Genomic DNA, 20,671 nt, shown 5'->3' on the forward strand with positions numbered 1-20,671 from the left:
GGACACAGTATGACATATATAGAGACACAGATGGTGCGTGTGGCTTTCAGTATATGAAAAAGTAAATCACAATAAGCAGAAACACGCATAAATGTTGTTTTCATAAGCAGCAAAATGTGTTTTCACTCCAATTATTTCAGCACATTTTCATCCATTTTAATCCTGTTTTCCTTGTGTGGTTCTTAAATATCAATTCAGCTTCAGACACGCTGGCTTTGATGTTCTGTAAGAGCTGAATAATTCTTTTTCTATATTTTATCGTTCCCATGGAACCTCTGTTGTTGACGTTTTTATGAGGAGCAGAGAAAAAGTCAAAGTGACTGTCCACAAGCGCAAACAGTGTGACGCTCAGTTCAATATATGATTCATAAGCTGTGCATCGCCCCCTGTGGAAAACCCTGCACTGCCACTCGTTGCCCACGTTGCATCTGTGTGGGGAATTAGTTAATATTTGATGATGATGTTAAAAGCTTTGGTGAAATGGTGGCTCAGCGTTGTGGTGATTGCTGAATTAAGCATTTCACAGCTTAATATACACACAAAAAGAACATACAGATATTAAAATGTACTAACTTATATAAACATAATGACTAACATGCAGATATTTTTTTTAAGTGACCTTCAGAGCTAAAGAAAGCTGGTAATACGATACACAACAAGTTAACAATACATGTTGTTTTTTTTCTGCACTTCACATTTTAGATTCTCCATCTTGTACCAAGAGATGGAGAATCCTTGACTTGGCTTGACTTGGGTCCCATGTTGAATCTCAGACACTGGGAGCCAAGTGGACCCGTGATGACCTCTACTCATTTATTTCAGCGTTTAATCACATCAATATTTCTTTTCTGTTTCATCTTTCATCACTCGATGTCAGCATACTCAGCTGTCATAAATAAATGAAGTGTTCTGTGAATCCCAGGACTTACCTTTTCTCTGTTTGCCTTCTTACAGAGAGAGAGACTGCGAAACATTGAGAGGATCTGCAACCTGCTGAGGAAGGTAAGCAGAGAAGGACAAATCACATCTCACTTGTGTCGTGCAGCTTGTAGATATAAACAATTAGTAGCTGTTATGCCAGTGATAAAGGACATAACAGTTTGCTGATGACACCTTACTTTCAATGGATGTAAAGTACATATAAAAATATTATTTGCAACCCAAATTTATGTATATTCATATCCCCTAAATATTGTACTCTATTCTTAGCAGCAGTCTCTCTGAGCTTTTTCTAACTGCAAGGCTGCTGCGTGAGAATGATGTATTCAGTTTTTGTGTTGTGTGACTTTTTAGAGCTGCAACTCTAGTTTCTGGTGGAACTAGATGTGTAGTTTGTTAATGAATTTTTGATTTGCACAGCGATGTTTTCTTTGTCTTCTTGCCTCATGTTGGACTGACATCAAAAGGGAGACAGAGATTGAGAAGTTCTGTGCTGTGCTCTGCAGATGCATGCTCTGTGTGTGTGTGTGTGTGTGTGTGTGTGTGTGTGTGTGAGTGTGAGTGTGTGTGCAGACAGTTTGCCTTGAGGAATCAGTATGAGGATGAGAAGAGGCCTCCTCCCAGCCTCAATGTGACATCTGTTTCTCCCTCCACCTCTCTTAAACTCAAGCTGTGTCTGCATGTTTCATGCATGTGTGAGTGCAAGTGTGTGTGTGTGTGTGTATGTGTGTCTGTTTATGCTGGAGGTTCATTAGTTGAACAGCTGATCTTAGTTATCAGTGTTGTCAACTCGAGCCCCCAGGCCTTCCACTGGCCCCTGGAGAGGACGTTCTCCCTACAGTACTTATGCAGAGACAAATACACACATGCATGAACACACAAAGCAACATACAGTACATGTACACACACACATACAGATGCACTGTCCTTGCAGCTGTGACCTACTGTGCAGGGATCACTGGAGGTAGCTGTAGACATGCTGTCACAGCACAGCTTAAAAGCAGAATATCACCCATTTTCAGTACTGATGTGTGTCAGTGCAATCAGCACTTTGTTTCAATGAAAAAAAAAACTTCTCCAAAGGAACCAGACAGCTTCTACACCTCTAATGAAATCAGTGTATTAACTCAGGCAATACATATTAGATTGATTTTTGGTGACACACAGAATTGTCATTTCGGTGTGGCACAATGTTATGGTCCTGCAAAGATCATGTACTGTACAAGCAAGGCAGGATTAACCTGCTACAGGAGCCCAAGGCAAAAATTAGCTGACCCTGTTGACTCAACAGGCTTGTGATAAACTGGCGACCTGTCCAGGATATATCCCGCCTCTCACCTAGAATCAGCTGGGATTGGCTCCAGCTCCCCTGCTGGGCCACTAGACAGATGAGTGGAGGTAGATAACAGAGCTTGCTAACCCCGCTCTGTACGCTGATGGAGAAAGACCTTAGCTGTGATTACTACTGTAGCTCTGGGATGACATGACTTTGGCCACTGGTGTCGCTGCTCTTTGGTTATAATTATGACTGCAACACATTTGCTTTTACTGTGTGTAACATTAACTGCATGCAGGGGTTGTACGTGTGTAGCGAGCTGACATGGTAGTGCTGGCTGAGTGTTGTATTGAAGCCACTATATTCTTTAAGCCTTGTCAATGTACTGGTAGCATATCTATCCTATCTGACTGAAGCACCATTGTTCAAATCCCACGTGGCTTATTAAAGCAGTACGCTTTTTGTAGCCATATCCGTAGATTGAACCACAAATGTAGCCGTTGTCCGAGCCATAACCACACATCCATGGCTTCACCCACCACTGCCAGGCAGAGTAGCTGCAGCTGTGCTCACAGCCAGTGGCTGTATGCTGTCACGGTTCAGCTTTTTGAAATGAGAAATGAGCAATAACTCCAGAATGCAAAGTGTCACACCAGCTCTCCTTTTCGTAGTGTCTGCAGAGTGTTTCGTTGAACTCCAGTGTATTATAAATGGAACTCGACCAACGTGATTCCATGACTTTTCTTGTAGTACCTGTGTTGACACAGAGACGTTTTTTGAATTTCCAGCAGAGCTCCAGTCAGCTTCAAAATAACCAGGGTAGGGGTCTCTCCAAGTAAAGTCACAAAAACACATAGTTGGACATGATCCTTAAGACGCTAAACATTTATATTGATATTGTGCATATCACCAAACACCAAGACCTAATCTGAGAAGTACAGATTGTAGTTAGAGATGAATTTATACCTCCTCACTGATTATTTATTAATTGACTGATTGGTTGATTGATTGATTGTCTGGGAATCCTTTCAAATATTGCACAGCGAAACCAGTTGAGAGATGGTTAATTCAACTGGAAAGATAATTTATAGATATCTACATCAGAAAAAAGAGGCAAGGCAAAATAGACAAGCAGACAAATGTCCATCATCTTACAGTGTATATACAGTGTATATACAGTCTTACTCCAGTGGATGACAAACAGTATTTTATCATGGCCCAAGAGCTAAAAAAAAAAAAAAAAAACAGCAAGAGAAAACATCATTGCCAAGTGCCTCAACTGACAAATCTGGTCTAATTCACTCAGTTCATGAGCTATATGCACACCATTTAGAAACTATAGTCTTCTTCAGTTGCAAACTGTGCCTGTCAGTGCACAGTTTGCCTGAGGTCTTGATGCAAGAGGATCTGCTGCATTGTGAAGGTTTTTCCTTCTTTCTCCGGAGCTGTCCTTTCCTCCTCTGAAACTATACAGCTCGCTCCAACTGGCACAGTCACGACATGGTGGTCCTGATTGATTTGGTTCAAAGCTTTGGCAGCGTTTCCTCACGCTGGCTTCCCTTTTTGATAGTTTTTAAAGCACACACACACACACACACACACACACACACACACACACACACACACACACACACACACACACAGGGATATGGACTTGTGCCATTTTTGGTCTCAGGGGAGTGTGTTGTGTGCTGATGGGTGTTGGATGGGCGCAAACCCAGGAAGATGACAGAGGCTTGAAGGGATGTGTCCTGTACTCACAACCATATGTGTGTATGTGCGTGTTGTTCATTAGACGTTCAGTCTTGTGGCTTGAGCCGGCCCCGTTGTCACAGCAACTGAGCAAACCTGAGTGTACTCATTAGCGCTCTTCTTCCCTTCATGTCTCACCCCTTTTCCTCTCTCTCCTACATTTCTCCTCCTCTCCCACCCCTCCCTCTCTCCCCGCCTTCCAAAGTGTAGTAATGAGCAGGTGATGGGAGGATGAGCACAGCACGTTACAGAATCGGTTTATTTCTAAAGTTCCCGAGGGCATTGGTTTTAAAATCGCTGCCTCAAAACTTTCGGCTGCTTTTCACGTGTGTCATCAGGTGATTATCAGTTTGGTGAATTTTAAAACAGTGTTAGCATCCCTGTGCAGAACAACCTTCACAGGTTGTCACAGAGAGAACAGGTTACAGTTTGAGATTGAGAGACTGAGACAGGTTGTCTGATTGATGATAACTTTGGCACCCAGATTTTTGCTGGACTAGAGAGAGCTGAGGGGAAACTGGAACTTCTTGGTTCTGGTTCAGAAGTAAGAAAAATCTCAGATAAAATCCCATTGACAACTCTAATAACTAAAACTCCAACAGCTGCCTCAGCTCTGCCATAAATTCTACTTCTACAAAGATTATACATGTTCAGTTTTAGCTGACACTGTCAGAGCGGTGATAATTCTACATTATATTTATTATGGAGGTCGTAGTGGGTGGTCTTAATTTACTGAATTGTAACTGAAATTGTACTGAAAAGGTGTTTCTAATACAATGTATCCCTTGATAAAAAGCAGGATTGACAGCAGAGCTGTTGTACTGGATTGGATTAGGTTGCACCTAATAAAGTGGCCACTGAGCGTACATTACCGTTAAAGACTGTCTGTCTTTATGAGCAGCTGTAAAGAAATGAGCAAAACTCCAGAGATGTTAAGAGAATGGAGCTGGACTGACTAACATTGATCACTGGTTAGAGGGGGGGGGGGGGGGGGCCATGTAGGGCAGAGGGGATGGCCGGGAGCGTGGGGACTGGACTGGCGGCTGGTTGTGTTGAGCAAGAGAATAGACAGAGCTGAGCGGAGCAGAGTGTCTGAGGAGAGGAGCAGGTTAGGCACTGATAACAGGCAACAACAGGAGTTTAGATGTGGCAGGGCCGTGGCAGGAGAACTGGGTGTTTGTAGAAGTCTTGATTGCAGGATAGGATGCAGCTGGTGGGGCTCTGCTCCGACTCCAGCTCACCTGTCTCCACTCAGACAATCACACTCACACAAACACACAGGGGAAGAGAGGGGGGAGAAAGAGAGAGACTACAGGCTAGGCAGGGGTGGAGGGTGTGACATTTTAGCTGTTTTCCCATGTGAAATCATAATAATGGCAGACCCTCACTATGGTAACATCAAACTCATACAAGCACCTCTAACACATAACGCACACTCTAACAGTGTGATGATGCAGGTGAGGACACACTCTCTGTCCACAATTAGTTTCTTAGCTGTGCTCATTAAATGTTTGTTTAGCCAAAAAAATGATAATAAAGTTTTATTATTTCTGATAATAAAGTTTTTTTTTTTTTTTTTTTGAAGTGTGTGGTCATCTCTGGCTTTTTATCTGCATATCTCCTGCATGAGATGACAACATGTGTAGCTTCTGCTTCCTGACGCTGCTCACAGCAGCCTCTGGGATGTTTCCTTGTAATGAACAGTGTGCTGTTAAGGTTACTGTGCCTCATTCTCATTCTGCTCATTATCACTTGCTCTTTTCTATTATTACTCCTGCTTCTTACCACCCCCACCTTGTTCTGCGTTGAACGTCTTTCTCTTTGGCTTCATGGTTCTGTTGCCACTTATTATTTATTTTGCTCCACTCTGAGCTTTTTCACTCTGATTGATGCTGATATCAACATTTCTTTTATTTACGGCTTGCTTGGCCTGCCTGACTGCGTTCTCATTTCAGGACATGCCTACATATGCAGGCCCACACACATGAACGTCTTCTTTAGCTTAACTAACTATTCTTGAGTGTGTGAGCAGCATTTCATAGAGAAGATCCTGATGCTTTTTATGCATTAGTGGATCTGTGCAAGTGCAGGAACTGAATATATGAGTGTCTTTCTTGATCTCCTAAATCTTGATCTCTCTGAAAATTAGCTAAAGTTTCCTCAGACCTTCTACATTGTAAATGTTTGTACCATGCTATTATATATTCCATCTCCACCTGGTGCAGTCTTTCCATTCTCAGCCAGTGCCTTCCTTAACTCTCCCACGTTAAATGAGACATTTTGCTGATCGTCAGCACCATCTTTTCCACATAGCACCTTCAGATTTTGTTTTCTCTCTGCCTCGTCTTCCTCAGGCTAATAATTGGAGCTATGTGCCAAAACAAAAGTGTTTACCAGAAACTCAGCTTTTTCGTTTTTTTTTTTTTTTTTAGTGTCACTTTTACTGCAACTCCACTCCCTCCTGTCTCCCTTCCATCTTCTTAATTATTCCCCACACCTCTCTTTCCTCAGCAGTGTTCCCAGCTGAGTCACAGAACTTTCTCCAGCATGTCCTTGCCTGTCTTATGGTCCTCCTTACTATACCTTGCCTTGCTTCTATTTATTATCAAGTGTATCTGTGTCCATATGTTCTTCAGTCTGACTCAGGAACACACTATGGTCTTCTGTTATCAGTGATGTAGATACATTTATTTTGTATACGACTGGATGATGGTCATTGTCTATGGTTCCTGCTTGGTCCAGTCACATAGGACTAATGTGAGCACTGATTCCTTTCCAGTTTCAACATCTATTCTTGTTCTCCTCCCTTTGTTAAGGCTGTGTATAATGTTTTATCCCATTAAAATCTCTGCACACATACCACATTACCACACTGTTTCCTTCATCACTCCTGCCCATCCCTGTTGCCAAACTCCTGCCATTTCAAACACCTCACTGACTTTGATATGTACTCTCTTACTCTATATTTCACAAATTGAAAACCATAGTAATCTGTAAGTGTTGGATCCCCTCCTCCTCCTCAGCCTTGTGCTTCGAGGAATGTGAGAATTAAAATGAGAAGAGGGTGTCGATTCATTTAGACTAATATATTCTAATAGTACAGAATAAATCAGTTTGATGATCAGCTATCAAATTGCTGACTAACTGGGGATTTAGATGAGATGGATCTAAGCTTAGCTCTTTTGTTACACGTGTATGATGGTGGCAGACCTGTAAATAAATAGTTTTTTTTTTCTTTTTAACCTGATGAAATCTCTTGTATCTGCCTCCGAGCTCCTCTGGTCAGGCTTCCCCACAAACATCGATGCTACAATGAAGTTGCCTCTCTACTGTTTGTCTGCCGCCACATTCAATAGATCCTACATAAACACTGTTCACGGTTGGTTTAATGTATCTGTGAAGAGGCTTCAGCGCGTTGCATTTTTCACTGCAGTGAGCTGGAAGCCTGAGTCCACTGGGATCCTGTCTGTCTCAACAAAGATCCTCAGGCTGCTGCCAACAAAGGCTGGAACTTAAAATAACTAATTAAGCAAAGCGAGCATATGAAAGTATGATTGAATTGACTGCACTCAAATGTGAATTTCTTTTGACATGAATCTTATCATTAAAACACTCTTCAGCTGATCAAAGTAGCAACACATTGTGGTTAAAGACCTGTTTAGTTTGTTTCAAAGACACTAATGTGAGCTTTTATTGTTAAAAGATTTTATGGAATGGGGACTTCCTGGGAACATCCTGTGTCTTTAGTGGTGACCTCAGGAAGAGACCGGGGTGTTAAGATCATTCTCATTAAATCAGTCTCATAAATGATTAACCACTCAGACCAATCAGATTTATGACACCAGTGAAATACCAATATGATCAAAGAATTATATAATTTTATACAATATTATAAAAGCATTAACTATACAGCCAATACTGAGTATGAAATAACACAAAGCACAAATGATAAACCCTTCCTAGGGTTTACAACCTACAACCTAGGGATACAACCTACATACACACATGGATACACACACATATATGTGTGTGTGAAATTAATAAATCATGAAATCTGTTTAATGTTTGATTAAAATTATTCAAATTGTCTCTGAATTCTTTTTTTTTCCAACACCATGAAAAGTCATTTCACATATTATATTCATAGAAAGTTCAGCTTCTGCCTCAGAACAACTAAATGCATGCACACGAAACACTGAGATACATTTGTGCATGTGCTAAAGATTATAAAAGGGAAATTATGCAACTGCCAGACAGTAAGTAAACCAAAACAATAACAATGCCATCCAGTCTGCTGCTGATAAAAGGCTGCGCGAGTGTGATTTCTTCTGTGTGATCCATCATGCAGGAACTGTGTAAGTTCTCTGTCAGTCAGAATAATGAGCTTATAGGCAAACCACAGTGCTTCCTTGATCCCACACACTGTTTGCCACAAAGAAGACCGGAGAGGTGGAGGGAAAGGTGAAAAACAAATGGGGAGAGGGGGAGGAGGTAAGAGATAACGGGCGGGAGCGAGGGGGAGGAGGGTGGTGAAGGAGAGTGAGATGAAGAGGGGGAATCGGGAGAAGGAGGTTAGCAAGAGAAGAAGAAGACGAAGTGGTGGGGGGGGACTCGTCTTTGACAAGAAAATAGCAACCACTGTTGGGCTCAGCAGGAAATGAATATTAATAGTGCTGCTTGACTTACACTGGAAACAGCTCAGATTTCCATGGTTATAGTCATCATGAAAGAACATATTGTCTCTGAGATTTTGTTCTATTTTTCACAGGAAAGGTTCCATAACCTCTGCTGTTACTGGGGCTTATAACAGTCTGAATTCTGGTTTGACCCTCTACCTGTATATCCTGACAGAAATACAACAATTAGATGGGGTAAACATGTTTGATATTAATTTTGCTTGACTGATGAAACACCTGTGTAACCAACAGAATCACATGTACAGTACACATCCACCCCTCCAGCCTTCTTGTGAAGGAGCAGCATCATATACCATTCATCAGCAGCACCTTGGTGGAGATAGACTGTGAAACAGATGTGGTGCATGAGAGGAAATCTGTGCTAACACATAGGAGGAAAGGTATTGCTCAGGATACACTCCAGCTGCCAACACCTGGCTGATTTCATGTTGTCAGCAAACAACACAGACCGTAATAAAAGATCATATGCAGCGCAGATAATATTTTGCATGGTTTTAATAGAAGTTGGTTTGCTTGTTTCAGAATTCCCAAACTCTGTACAAACACCCCATGAGGTGCTACCTCCACCCAACCATCTGCCCATCCAGATGCTACTTTTAGGACTTCAGCATCTTTCCCTCCACACATACATATAAGGATACTTCTCTTAACTTACAGCTTTTCACAGATGAGATTAGCAGTCCTGAATGCAGCATTTGCACTTTGTGCAAGTCTCTCTAAGAATATAAACTCAGCCGGTCAGCCTTCCTGCTGAAAGTTAACTCAGTCACTGTAGATTCAAGCCCAGGGCAAAACAACACTCACTGCATTCAGAACACTCCATAAATATTCATGAGGATTGCTTGGTTAACCACTTAGCTGGTGGAACAACTTTGACAGTTTGAATCTGCTGCATGACACGGTAAGATAAATCAGTAATTCTGCACATTATGGGTTTCCCGTTTGCTTGAATAGGATAAATCATAATAAATGAGGATGATTTTAATCAACATATAAAAGGGGCACAGCTGTTTCCTAACATAAATAACAGAACTGCACCTGCTCCTGACATTTCTCAGTGTTAACTGTATGTGTTAAACATGTTCACTTGCTGTATGTATGCAAAACATAGGAAACAGGTAGCACTAAAGTAGATACATTTAACTAGATTATGTTGCACTAACTACAGTGAAGTCAAGCTAAATTTAACTCTGACTTTAATAATTAGCTTTATTATTGGCTATTATTGTTTTTCAAGACTGTATCCACTATGGATGAAATCATGAATAGAGAGGATCCAAACACTGGTTAAACACACTCTAAGCTTCATTGTTCTGGTTCACTCTCATGGCTCTGTAGTGTAGTGTTGTTTCCAGTGAGTAGCTGTTTCCAGTGAAAAAGGCACTAAAAATCCACTGTACACGACCTGATCAGCACCAAACAACAGACAGACACAGTTTGTGACTAGCTGGTGAACATAGTGGAGCATTTAGCAGCTGAAGAGGCAGATATTCTACTCAGGAGCAGGTGGAGACCAAAAACAGAGCTAAAAGAGTGTAAATATTGAACTTAAAAATTGCCAAGTGGCCAGATATGTTGCTCTGAAACTGCTGAATGAGTAGATAAGCAGGTCACCACATCAACTTGAAAGGTAATGATATGTCAGAGTTGTGTGTTCACAGTTTGTTTCTACTTTCCCCAAATGGCCAAAAAGTAGCAAGTCTAAACTCAACTCACATAGTTCTATCTCATTAAATGTAGCTAGGAAACTGTGAACCTGAAATATATTAGAGCAAATGAGTCAGACACATACTGTGACCTGCTTCTCAGGACCTACTCCTGTCTCTTTCCTGCTCATCACTCTGTCCGTCCCCCTGAGTCCCAGCAGTTGAGTTTCTGTGCTGGTCTCCACTTTGCTGAATGTCCGTCACTGGAACATGAGGGCTGCATGGAACATTTCCTTCATTCCTGGTCCTAATACAAAATAATGAGAAATAGGATTCACACCAGTCATTGATTGAACTGAAATACTGTATTTGAATGTGTATATGCGTCACTGTAGCCTACTGTAAATGCAGGGATGGTTTCTGAAGAATTGATGGAAAGTTATTTCATTGTTCGGAAGCTAAAATCTAAACAGTTGCGGGCTTCTTCCTTTCCTCCTGCATGCTACTGATGTCAAGGTGAAGCTTGCGCCACGTTTCAGTTCCAGCCAATCAGATTTGAGGATGCAGAGCAGTCAGATGAGAAAGGGAGGAGGAGGGTCCCCTGTGGTTGCCATGATGCTTTTGAAGTTTCAGTACAAAGGTCTCTTCGCCTCCTTCCCTCCCTCACCCACCTCCCATCTCTCTCTGACTCATTCTCATTTGCATACACACACACACACACAAACATACACACATGCTGTATATATATATAGACAGCCCATAGAAACCAGCAGCTGGGCATGCAGGTGATGTAGTCTGTGTGAAGTGTATTGTCTGATGTGGGGGCCACTGAGGGCCTGTCATGCATACTTTGATAAAACTCTGTGAAGTTTGCCAAGACACAGGACACAAAGGGAAACTGGCTGCACTGCACAGATGGTGGTTCTGTTTGTGGGATTATAGCTTTGAATGCGTGTGTGTGTGTGACAGACAGACACATGTGAGGATGCATTTAGACTGTAAATTTCTCCTTAAGGTTGTGTTTGTGGATGGAAATTGTTGCAGAAGGTGGACGTCAGTCATGCCATCCTTTTGACTAATGTAGTCAATGCAGATATTTTTAAAACAACAAATAATGAAAGGGACACATTTAGACTGGATCTCTTTCTATTCATGCTCTGAAAATATCAGTGGATGCTATGGGCTCTATTTTCCTGCATGTGCACTGCAAGCTTACAGGCAAATGCGGTTTTTATACTATTTTTCTTGGGCACAGGATTTTTTTTTTTTTTTTTTTTGTACCTACCCCTGTTTTGATAATTTCCTGGTACCAAACAAACGTGTTTTTACCGATGTGGCAGGAGAGGCTCGGCTGAGGTTGTGTTTACACTGATTAGGTGACTCAGTGCAATTCTGGTTCTCATTTTGGCACCAAACTGCATTTGCATTCAAACCTGATTAGACCACCTCTTATTGCACATGCAGACACAGGGTGATTTTTTGTGGCTTCCCTTGGCAGAAGTGCACACACACAGACCTCTAAAAAAAAAGTGTCATCTTTCTGTTTGCTACACTTTTTTTTTTCATCGACTGCACATCGACTTGAAAAAAATCATCACCAACAACATCAACTATTCTGCAAAAATGTCCATACTGCTGTTCTATGTGATGGGTGAAGTGCCAACAACAGCTTGTAGGATGTCAGATCTTTTCTGTGTAGTTCATTAAATCCGTGTGTTCATCACATTACAGAAAGGATACCCGTTTTATCTACAGCCTCTGATTTGACAGAGGGGTGTTGCACAGTTTTACATGTGGGTGACACAGCAGCGCAACTTCATACGTTCAGATCTTTAGATGAAGCACTGAGATTTAAAGTTAACTCACCCTGTACTTTTTTTTTTTCTTGATGGTAACGAGCAAATTTCCAAACCTTATTTTGAATTTTGCTTTTGGATAAATGAGGCAAATGCATAACTGAATTCATTAGAAATCATCCCCATTTTTGCAGAAAACAGAAAAATGACAATGTCAAATGTTTGAATCTTACTCTATCAGCACCTATGAACTGAACACTATTTAAGTTAGAATGAATTAGCTAAATGACTCCTACCACATGAAGGCTTGTGGGATGTGAGCGGTCATGACTGAGTCATGACCGCTCATACAAACTATTCAAGCCTGCCTGGCTGGAAATAGTTTATCTGAGGCAAACACTTTATTAGGAACACCTGTTTATTCATACAATTATCAAATCAACCAATCACGTAGCAGCAGTGCAATGCATATGATCCTGCAGATACAGGTCAGGAGCTTTAGTTAATGTTCACATCAAACATCAAAATGGGGAAACAATGTGATCTGACTGTGACAGGGTTGTTATTACCACACAGGTTTATTTAAGAACAGAATTTCCTCAACTGTACAAAGAAAGATGGGATAAAGATGGGTGGGTAAACTCCTTGTGCCTGTCATATAATGTGCATGCCAGTTAAGCATAATGTACATTTCCACCACTTTAATTTAATAAATTCAACAATGTAATCCTGCTACTTTCACCACTTTGTTGTTCTGGATTACTCATCTTAAGCATTATCGTCCTATTTCAGTCACTCTGTCTGTGTGTGTGTATCCACTTTGCTTTGTCATCCTTTAATCCCATCCAGCTGTTGTTGCATATGGTATGCCTGCAGATGTTTCAAAATAAAAGAACAAGGCTTTGCACTGAAATATAATCAGTTCTACTTATCGAATAGAGGGAATTAAAAATAAAGGCCTGGCTCTAATACAAGCCTGCTTCAAATGAAGGCCTGTTACCTTCTGCAGCTGAGGTAAATAAATAGCCCCACCATTTGAGGAAATATGTTATGGACATTGTAGTAGTGGACATTGCAGATTATGTTCAAAGCCAATGGGCCCCATGCAAGAACCACTTTGAGAATGTGTGGTACTCGGAACTTTTCTCATATTTAGGATTTTCTTTTAGGTACAAATGAAATTCAGGAGAGGTCCCAACTTCTCATATGAGTCATGTGGAGATAGCCTGCTTCTCTCCACAGGGAAAAAAAAACACTTGTCTGAGTTGAAAATTATAACGCTTTAATCTGAATGTCTCTGACTGCCTCTCATGTAAGTCATGGACTGCTTTGTTTTTTTTTTTAAAAGACATTTAATTTAGTATCTGACTTTGGACTTAAGGCTCCACAGTGTAAAAGGCTTCTTTTAACTCTTTTGTAACATGTCTGTGAGTGGAACCTGCTCAGAAACAGAGCAGCCTCACGAACAGGTGACATTTATCAAGCTGAAAGGAACAATTTAATGTTTGAGTTTTAAATCTTTTGTGAGAACAAACCTCACAGAAAATAACTAAGACAGTTTAAGGGTAAGAATGTGAAAATGTTCTTACGTGAGGCCCATTGTTTCAATAATATGGGCACACAGCTATGGCATGATTAAGTTTAGAGGACAGGGTATGCTCATGGTAAGGAAAACAGAACATTACTGGCACTGTACCACCTGCACTGAAAACAGATGTTGGCACTGGATGTAAAATGCAAATTGTAGATTTGTATGAATGTAATTCCTTGGGTTATTTAGCTGTGTATCCCACAGCTGAAGCTTAACAGAGTGAGCTGTCACTGCAGGTGCATAATCCAGGTTACTCACATACTAAGTAAGAATTTACTTCTGCGGCTTTTTCCTTTGCCTGGTTTCTGTCTGCTCTTTTCTCCAATGGAAAGTCATGGGTCTATACCAAAAAAAAAAAAAAAAAACCACAAACAAAAGTTCACGCATCATGCTCAAGCGTCAAATATTCGAGACAGCTGCGCTCTGTCTCCTTCCCACTGCCACTGTCGACCTCAGGGACAAGGCTGCCGTTATGTTTAGTGTGGAAACAACGGGGGTGGCAGCAGTGTCTGAAACCACCTTTAGACAGAAGCTGTGTATGTGTGTGTGTGTATAAACAGCACATTTTATAATAGTAGTGACAAACACAATGTGTGTGTTGTTCTCTATGGGTGCACATGTACCAGACTGTGTGTCTTCTGACTGTCTAACCTGGACAAGTTCTACATCCAAAGCCAACACCTGCTACACGGGCAAATAGGTATGTGTGTATTCATGCATGTGAAAGTGTGTGTGTGTGTGTGTGTGTGTGGACTGAGCTAGACATTTTTTTTTTTTATATTGGTTTGAATTCAGCTTAAGTGTCTTTGAGGAAGACATAAGATCGACCTCCAGGTCTGAAGTTATCACTGACTTCTGGAGAAAGATGATCATTAATAAATATATTAAGATAGTAGAAACATAGTAATGGTTAGTGGCAGTGTTTCAGCTCAGGGCGAAGATGTTCAGTGATGGAGGAATAGATGCATTCCTCCTGCACCACTGCTCCTTTCCCAAAGCAATTGCCTGGAAAATTTAAACAGTATTCTCTTCTTAGTCATTCAGTCACAAGCACAAGCTGGGGCATACGTAGGATACGTAGGCCCTCTGAAACAATGTTGCTCTAGGCCCCGCTTAATTACTGTTATTTGTGCATCCCAGTTGAATTTTTATAGACGGCAGACCCCTATAATCATCATCACTTCTTACCCGGGTGGCGACAGCACTGGACTCCAGGAGGAGTGGCAACATGTTATTCAAGAGACCTTTGCAACCGGGAGCCAGTGAGAACTCGTATGATTAGGTTTGGTTTATTGGTTTATTCACAAATAGACGATAATGAATGGAAGAAACAATTGATTTTGCTCTTCTTGGAACATTGACTGATTTATCTATTGTGAAACGGTTGCTGATGTAGCCACTACTCAATAAGAAAGCCATCTAAAAACTAAGGGTGTACTTTAAGTGCTGGAATCTCTCTGCTCCTTCATCATGGTGCATCTGAAATGGCTACCAATGTACATGCTCTCCCAAACGGAGCAGGCTATAATCACACTGAATGGCTAGGCCTGCCCAAGACGAGGGGATGCAGAGGAAAGAGTGGGAGTGGGAGGGCTCATTAGCTTGTCACAGAAGTGTGTCTGCTCCAAGAGGCCAGGCAGAAAACGAAGGAGGAGGCAGAGAAAGTGAAAGTGCGAACCAGAAGAAACAATAACGTTAGGCACCGTTTCCACATGAAGTCATGCGTAGCTCGGTTGGAAAAAGATTCTCAGCCCTGTATCCATAGGAAGTACGATCACAGTGGACAATTCTGCGCCTGATGATTTACATCCAACGCCAATGTTCAAGCAGCGTGTCCTTTATGTAGCGAGGTGGAAATTAAGGGAGGGGAGAGGTCAGCGTGGTGGGTGGACGTGTAGCTCGTCTGACTTTAATGCACAAGACTGGAGTTTGCGTCCAGTCACAGACCAGCAATTAACATTCACCTTTTTATTAAGCGTAACCACGATCTTTTCCTAACCTTCAGCAAGTGTTTTAGTGTCCTAACCCTAACTATACCATAGTTTATGTGCCATAACCACAGTCATTAGCTGCCATGCGCAGATACTGAAAAAAACATTTGTGGACAACAGGGCTGAAAATGAAATTAAAGCTACACCAAACAGCTTTAGGAGCTCAGCATAGACTTTCTCTCGCAACTGCATCACCACTAGAATTTGTGTCAGTTTTATCCTAAGAACATATCAAGACCTTGAATGGGATTAGAAAGCAAATAGGTAAAAGAAAGAATATCCATTACCGTAACTGCTGCTGTAACTACACAAGAAAACCTGATGCTTTCTTTTTACTACAGACGATGGTGATTTAATGGACACAGAAAACCAGAGGATTCAATCTGCTGTGAAGGGTGCTCCAGTTCTTATTTGTCAAGAACACTTACATCAGCAGCTCCTTCAACAAATGACTTATCTTAAGTGAGATTATGATCCTGTCACCTGCTTTCAATAAGACATGATAGTGTGCGTCTGTGTGTTTGTCAAAGTCAGAAGGAGATTCTCCTCGCTTTCACACTCAGCTGAAGTCTTTCATTACAAAAGGAGACATCCCACTTTTGATTCGGGGACACCTCGTAGAACAAAATGGTAGCTGACATCTAAAAAGTCAAACTTTATCTGGCAGTTATTTTCTATTGACAATGAAATACCGTCTTCTTTTCGGTGTAATCTCAAAACGATGTACAGTGACTGGAATAAATCTCTGACTTTATTTCACCATATGCGCTTTGTCCCACTGACCATCAGTTCCTCCCAGCTGAAGGCGATATTGCATATGTCGTCAGTCTCAAAACTCCACCCAAGTGCATAGAGGCTTTTAGAATATATGAGGGGGGGGGGGGGGCGGGGCCGCTGTCCTCACCAACTCATGCAGAAAGAGAATTTCATCAACTCAATTGCAAAAACAAGACTCTTCCAATTTCATGCCTATCGTTCCTGCCCTCAGGGGTGAAAGGGCATCAGCAGAGTGCTACTGAGTGCTGCAGTGATCTGAGCTTATTTGAGCTGAATAAGAGGAGCCCCTCATGCCAGACCCTTACATCTTGAAAACGTCAATATTTTTTAGTAACTTGCATGATATTTTCATTAATGTCAGTATATTTAAATAAATATAACAACAACAACAACAACAATAATAATAATTTAGTTGGACCTAATGTTAGTTAGAGTTCAGTAATCACTTTCATGCAGTTGTGGACAGATAACTATCTGAAGCCTATATAACAGTTAACAAATCAATCTGTCAAAAGCCTAATTGCTTTGTATAGTGTGACATATGAACCGTGTTGCTGGCATAGCCGACTGCATTGTTAAACTATACGTCTAAGGCTTTACACATATCAGATGCATTAACCAGATCAGCTCATGCTGACATGGGTCAGTTGACATGAGTACAGCTGACGAGCTGAGTATCTACACGATGCTCAGTGGTTGCCATGGTATTCATACAAGCCTTCGACTACTGAATGTTGTAGCTTCTTAGCACTGAATCAATATCTAATATGACAGAATGTCACCTCACTTTAAATGTCTTGTTTCTTGTCTTAAACAAATTAGGTTTCGTTTTATCTAAAGATGACCTCCATTAATAATGAGAAACCAAGGTGATGTTTTTATCTGTCTATTATTTTTGATTAGTCATTCATAGAGATGCTGCAAATGTGTCAAGAAACCAGAACACACTGACTAAGAATATGGATGTGTATATTCAAGCCATCTTCAGACAGGAACATCAGAGGCTTCATCTGATTTCTGTCTTCCTATATCAGAAGTTTGAATCCTTTCAGAGGTGCCAATCAGCCAAATCAAAGTTTGAGAGTTTGGCAAGAGAGTAAATCTGTGTGTCACAGCCACCCTGTACTGCTGAGGTCTGTGCTTTCATACACGCTTGCTGCTCTGTACAACCAGGTGGGTGACAAACCAGTCAGTGTGACCAGGGTGAGATGAAGAGTGGAGAAATGAAGCTGTGAGACTGGTGTGCTTGCTCAGCCGCACACAGAACACACCACATCTTTTCTCCGTCTCATCTCTTTTATCTTCTATTTATTTATTTCCCTCATTAGCTGTGAGTGTTGCCTCGGTGACCCGGCGCTCTTCCCGGCAGTCCTGCCTCAAAGCAGGACTGCCTGAAAAGTCGCATTTGAAAAGCTCTCCAACCTCTTCTCAGCCGTGAAGAGTGAGCGCGCTCCGTGGCGGGTGGCCTTACTAATTGGACCTGGAGAGGTCGAGGCCGTGTCGAGGCGGCCCTGCCAGGTTCCGCTCGGGCCCTGAAAGAAGCGTGGGCAGAAGCTCTCATTTACCATGTTGGATGGCGATTTGCAGTAAGAGGTCTGAGAGCTGTTTGCCTCGGCACCGGGGTAATGAGAGGGGAAAAAAGAGCATGTGAACGTGAACAAGCAGACACTTCTTTGTGGAGAGCGTGACAGTGGATGAAAATACAGGTTGTGTGGAGGAGAGGAGAGACAAAAGATGACGGAAAAGGGAATTCTCACCACATCTATTCTGTAATACAGTTTACACATGCAGACACTGAAATGTATGTTTATATATATATATATATATACATACACATATATATACACACACACACACACACACTATATATATTTTTTTTTTCTAACTTCATGTGTTTCAGTCTGTGTGAGCACTATTAAATTAATAATAATTAATTGCAGGACATAGATGTGAGGACTCACAAAGAAATAGTGGTAGCACATAATTCACCATAACACCACAACCTATAGTAGAGTGCCAGTCGTTGTGCTAAGCTAGGTCCCTCATCCAGAATGCATTCTGCTGTAATGAGCTCAACCATTACTGCAGAGAACATGATACACGATTATACTCTGTGCACGCTGTTGTTTGTGTGTGGTTGGAGCAGACTGCTCAAATTCTGCCTTATTTTAAGCAATGGTAAGAAGGCTTTTAAATAGTGGTGAGCAAGTGGGGAAAAAATTCACAGTCACCTTCCAGCTAATCAGAGTGAAGACGTCCCACCGGCAGTGGTAAAATGTTTAAAATGGACATACAGCGTAGTGGGTGCTTCTTCTTGCTTTAGTTTACAGTTGCGCCTGCATCTGAATTTTTTTCTGTTTTGTGCCTCAGGATATGTATCATAAATGATGCAGGGTGAAATGAATCATTATGCTTTTCCAGCATATTGAACATATCAACCTATAGTTTACATACTTTTCAGGACCTTTTTCTTTTTCTGTAGAGCTTTTTTTCTGTTGGCAGAAAGGAACCAAAGTTAAAAGCTCTCTTTCCACCCCTTCTTTCTTTCTCACTCTTCTGCTCCTTTCTCACTGTGTTCGTAATATATAATTCATACATAATTAATGTGAAAAATTCTGGATTTTGCAGGGTTCTAAGCGGATTTATGAGTGTTTATTCCTAATGGACAGTGGAGATAATGATACCCTCGGGAAGTGTAAGTCACACTGAATCTAAAAATATGTGTATCATGTCTGTGTGAGTTATGACTCTGGAAGAGTGTGAAACTCTTGTGAAAAAAAGAAAAAGAAAAACACTGTGGGCTTCAGCTTTAGAATTTGTTTACATTTTGGCAAATTGGAAAGTTGGGGAAAAATAGTGGGATTTCTTGTGAATTAGATTCATCTGAATTTCATCTTTTGGTCTGTGTGTTAATAAGCTCAACGCACCTCACATTATAATGCAATCCAATGTAGCCATGGGAAACAATGTTTGTTTGTGAGGCATAAAAATGCAAACTTTCCATTGGGAGTGTATCACAGAGGTTTAGCCACAGTAACGTACATATATCTATACTTACTGTGCATGTATGCACACATACGTGCATAGTGCACAGTGTTGTGAGTTGTGTGTGCATCATGGGACACTTATAGTTACTGGGATAAAATATAGATCCTCACATGAATGAAGCCTTGTCAGTGTTGCCGCTGGGTGGATCAGATGGGTATAAGGGCAGCCCCTGGGCACTGCAGCCAGAGAAACAGATCTCCAGTCCCAGCCAGGCACAGTCCCAGATGGGTCCCTCTGTCAACACACACACAGCCTCAGAGGATCTGCTAGAATGAGGGACGTCTGTGATTGAAAGAAGGGAATAGTTAGTTATCCATTAGCATGAAAATTATGGAAATTGAATGTATATGGTCCAACACACACACAGACACACAGACACAGACACACACACACACAGTCACTACCATAAAGTAAATATGCTCCCTGAATACAAAGGAGTCACAGCAGGGTCATCAGCAGTGCACAATGCAGTTTAATAACTGTTAAATCATTTGCATTTCTTGTGTGTGTGTGTTTGTGTCCTTGCAACAAACTTGTAACAACAATCTGAGCCATGAAATAAAAAATATCACAGCTCAGGAGGACTGCAGGGTCCGGTCTGGACCTGACAGGGTTTCGGTGCTTGTGGACTGAAAAATTGGTCCAGCTTGTTTGTAACATCAAACACTAAACATAACCACTGTTTTTGTGTAGTTCAGTGTAAACAGACAGTGATTAAATGTGACAAAATTCAACACAGCTGTTCACACACATGGGTCTGACTGTTCAGCAGACCTTGACTGAATTCATGGTCAGACCATTGAATTTAGAGACTTTCTGCTCTCTGCCCTGTGAACTGTGAATAGCAGAAAGGAGTTGTCCAGCTCTCAAACTCTGCGCTGGAACAGGAGAGGGAATGCTACCCTTCGTCATGGTAATATTTGTCGACAACACAAACGACAGAGCTGCAGTGGTAACTCCTGGAAGGATGAGAGTGCCTCGTTATGCAGACATCAGTGTTTGTGGATAGTGTCCACGAATCTGCAGAGGAGACTGGGAGCAAGTCAATCAACCAGCAAATATTACATGATCCCTCACTGGCTTCCCACCAACAAATACCCAGTGTGTCAAATAAATAGAGCAGTTTTCAGTAATATCCTACGTTGGATGTCATTTGTT

At 41.4% G+C, this 20,671-nt stretch overlaps 1 protein-coding gene across 1 annotated transcript in view; it reads left to right on the forward strand.

Moving 5' to 3' along the window:
* cnih3 (cornichon family AMPA receptor auxiliary protein 3) overlaps nt 1-20,671 on the forward strand; it is a 56,177-nt gene that overhangs the window by 20,494 nt on the left and 15,012 nt on the right. Inside the window, exon 3 of the mRNA XM_041064639.1 lies at nt 955-1,002. Within this exon, the coding sequence (XP_040920573.1) occupies nt 955-1,002 (48 nt within the window). The remainder of the gene's footprint in view (nt 1-954; nt 1,003-20,671) is intronic.

This window comes from Toxotes jaculatrix, chromosome 19 (genome assembly GCF_017976425.1).
Source record: "Toxotes jaculatrix isolate fToxJac2 chromosome 19, fToxJac2.pri, whole genome shotgun sequence".
In the NCBI taxonomy this organism is placed as follows: domain Eukaryota; kingdom Metazoa; phylum Chordata; class Actinopteri; family Toxotidae; genus Toxotes; species Toxotes jaculatrix.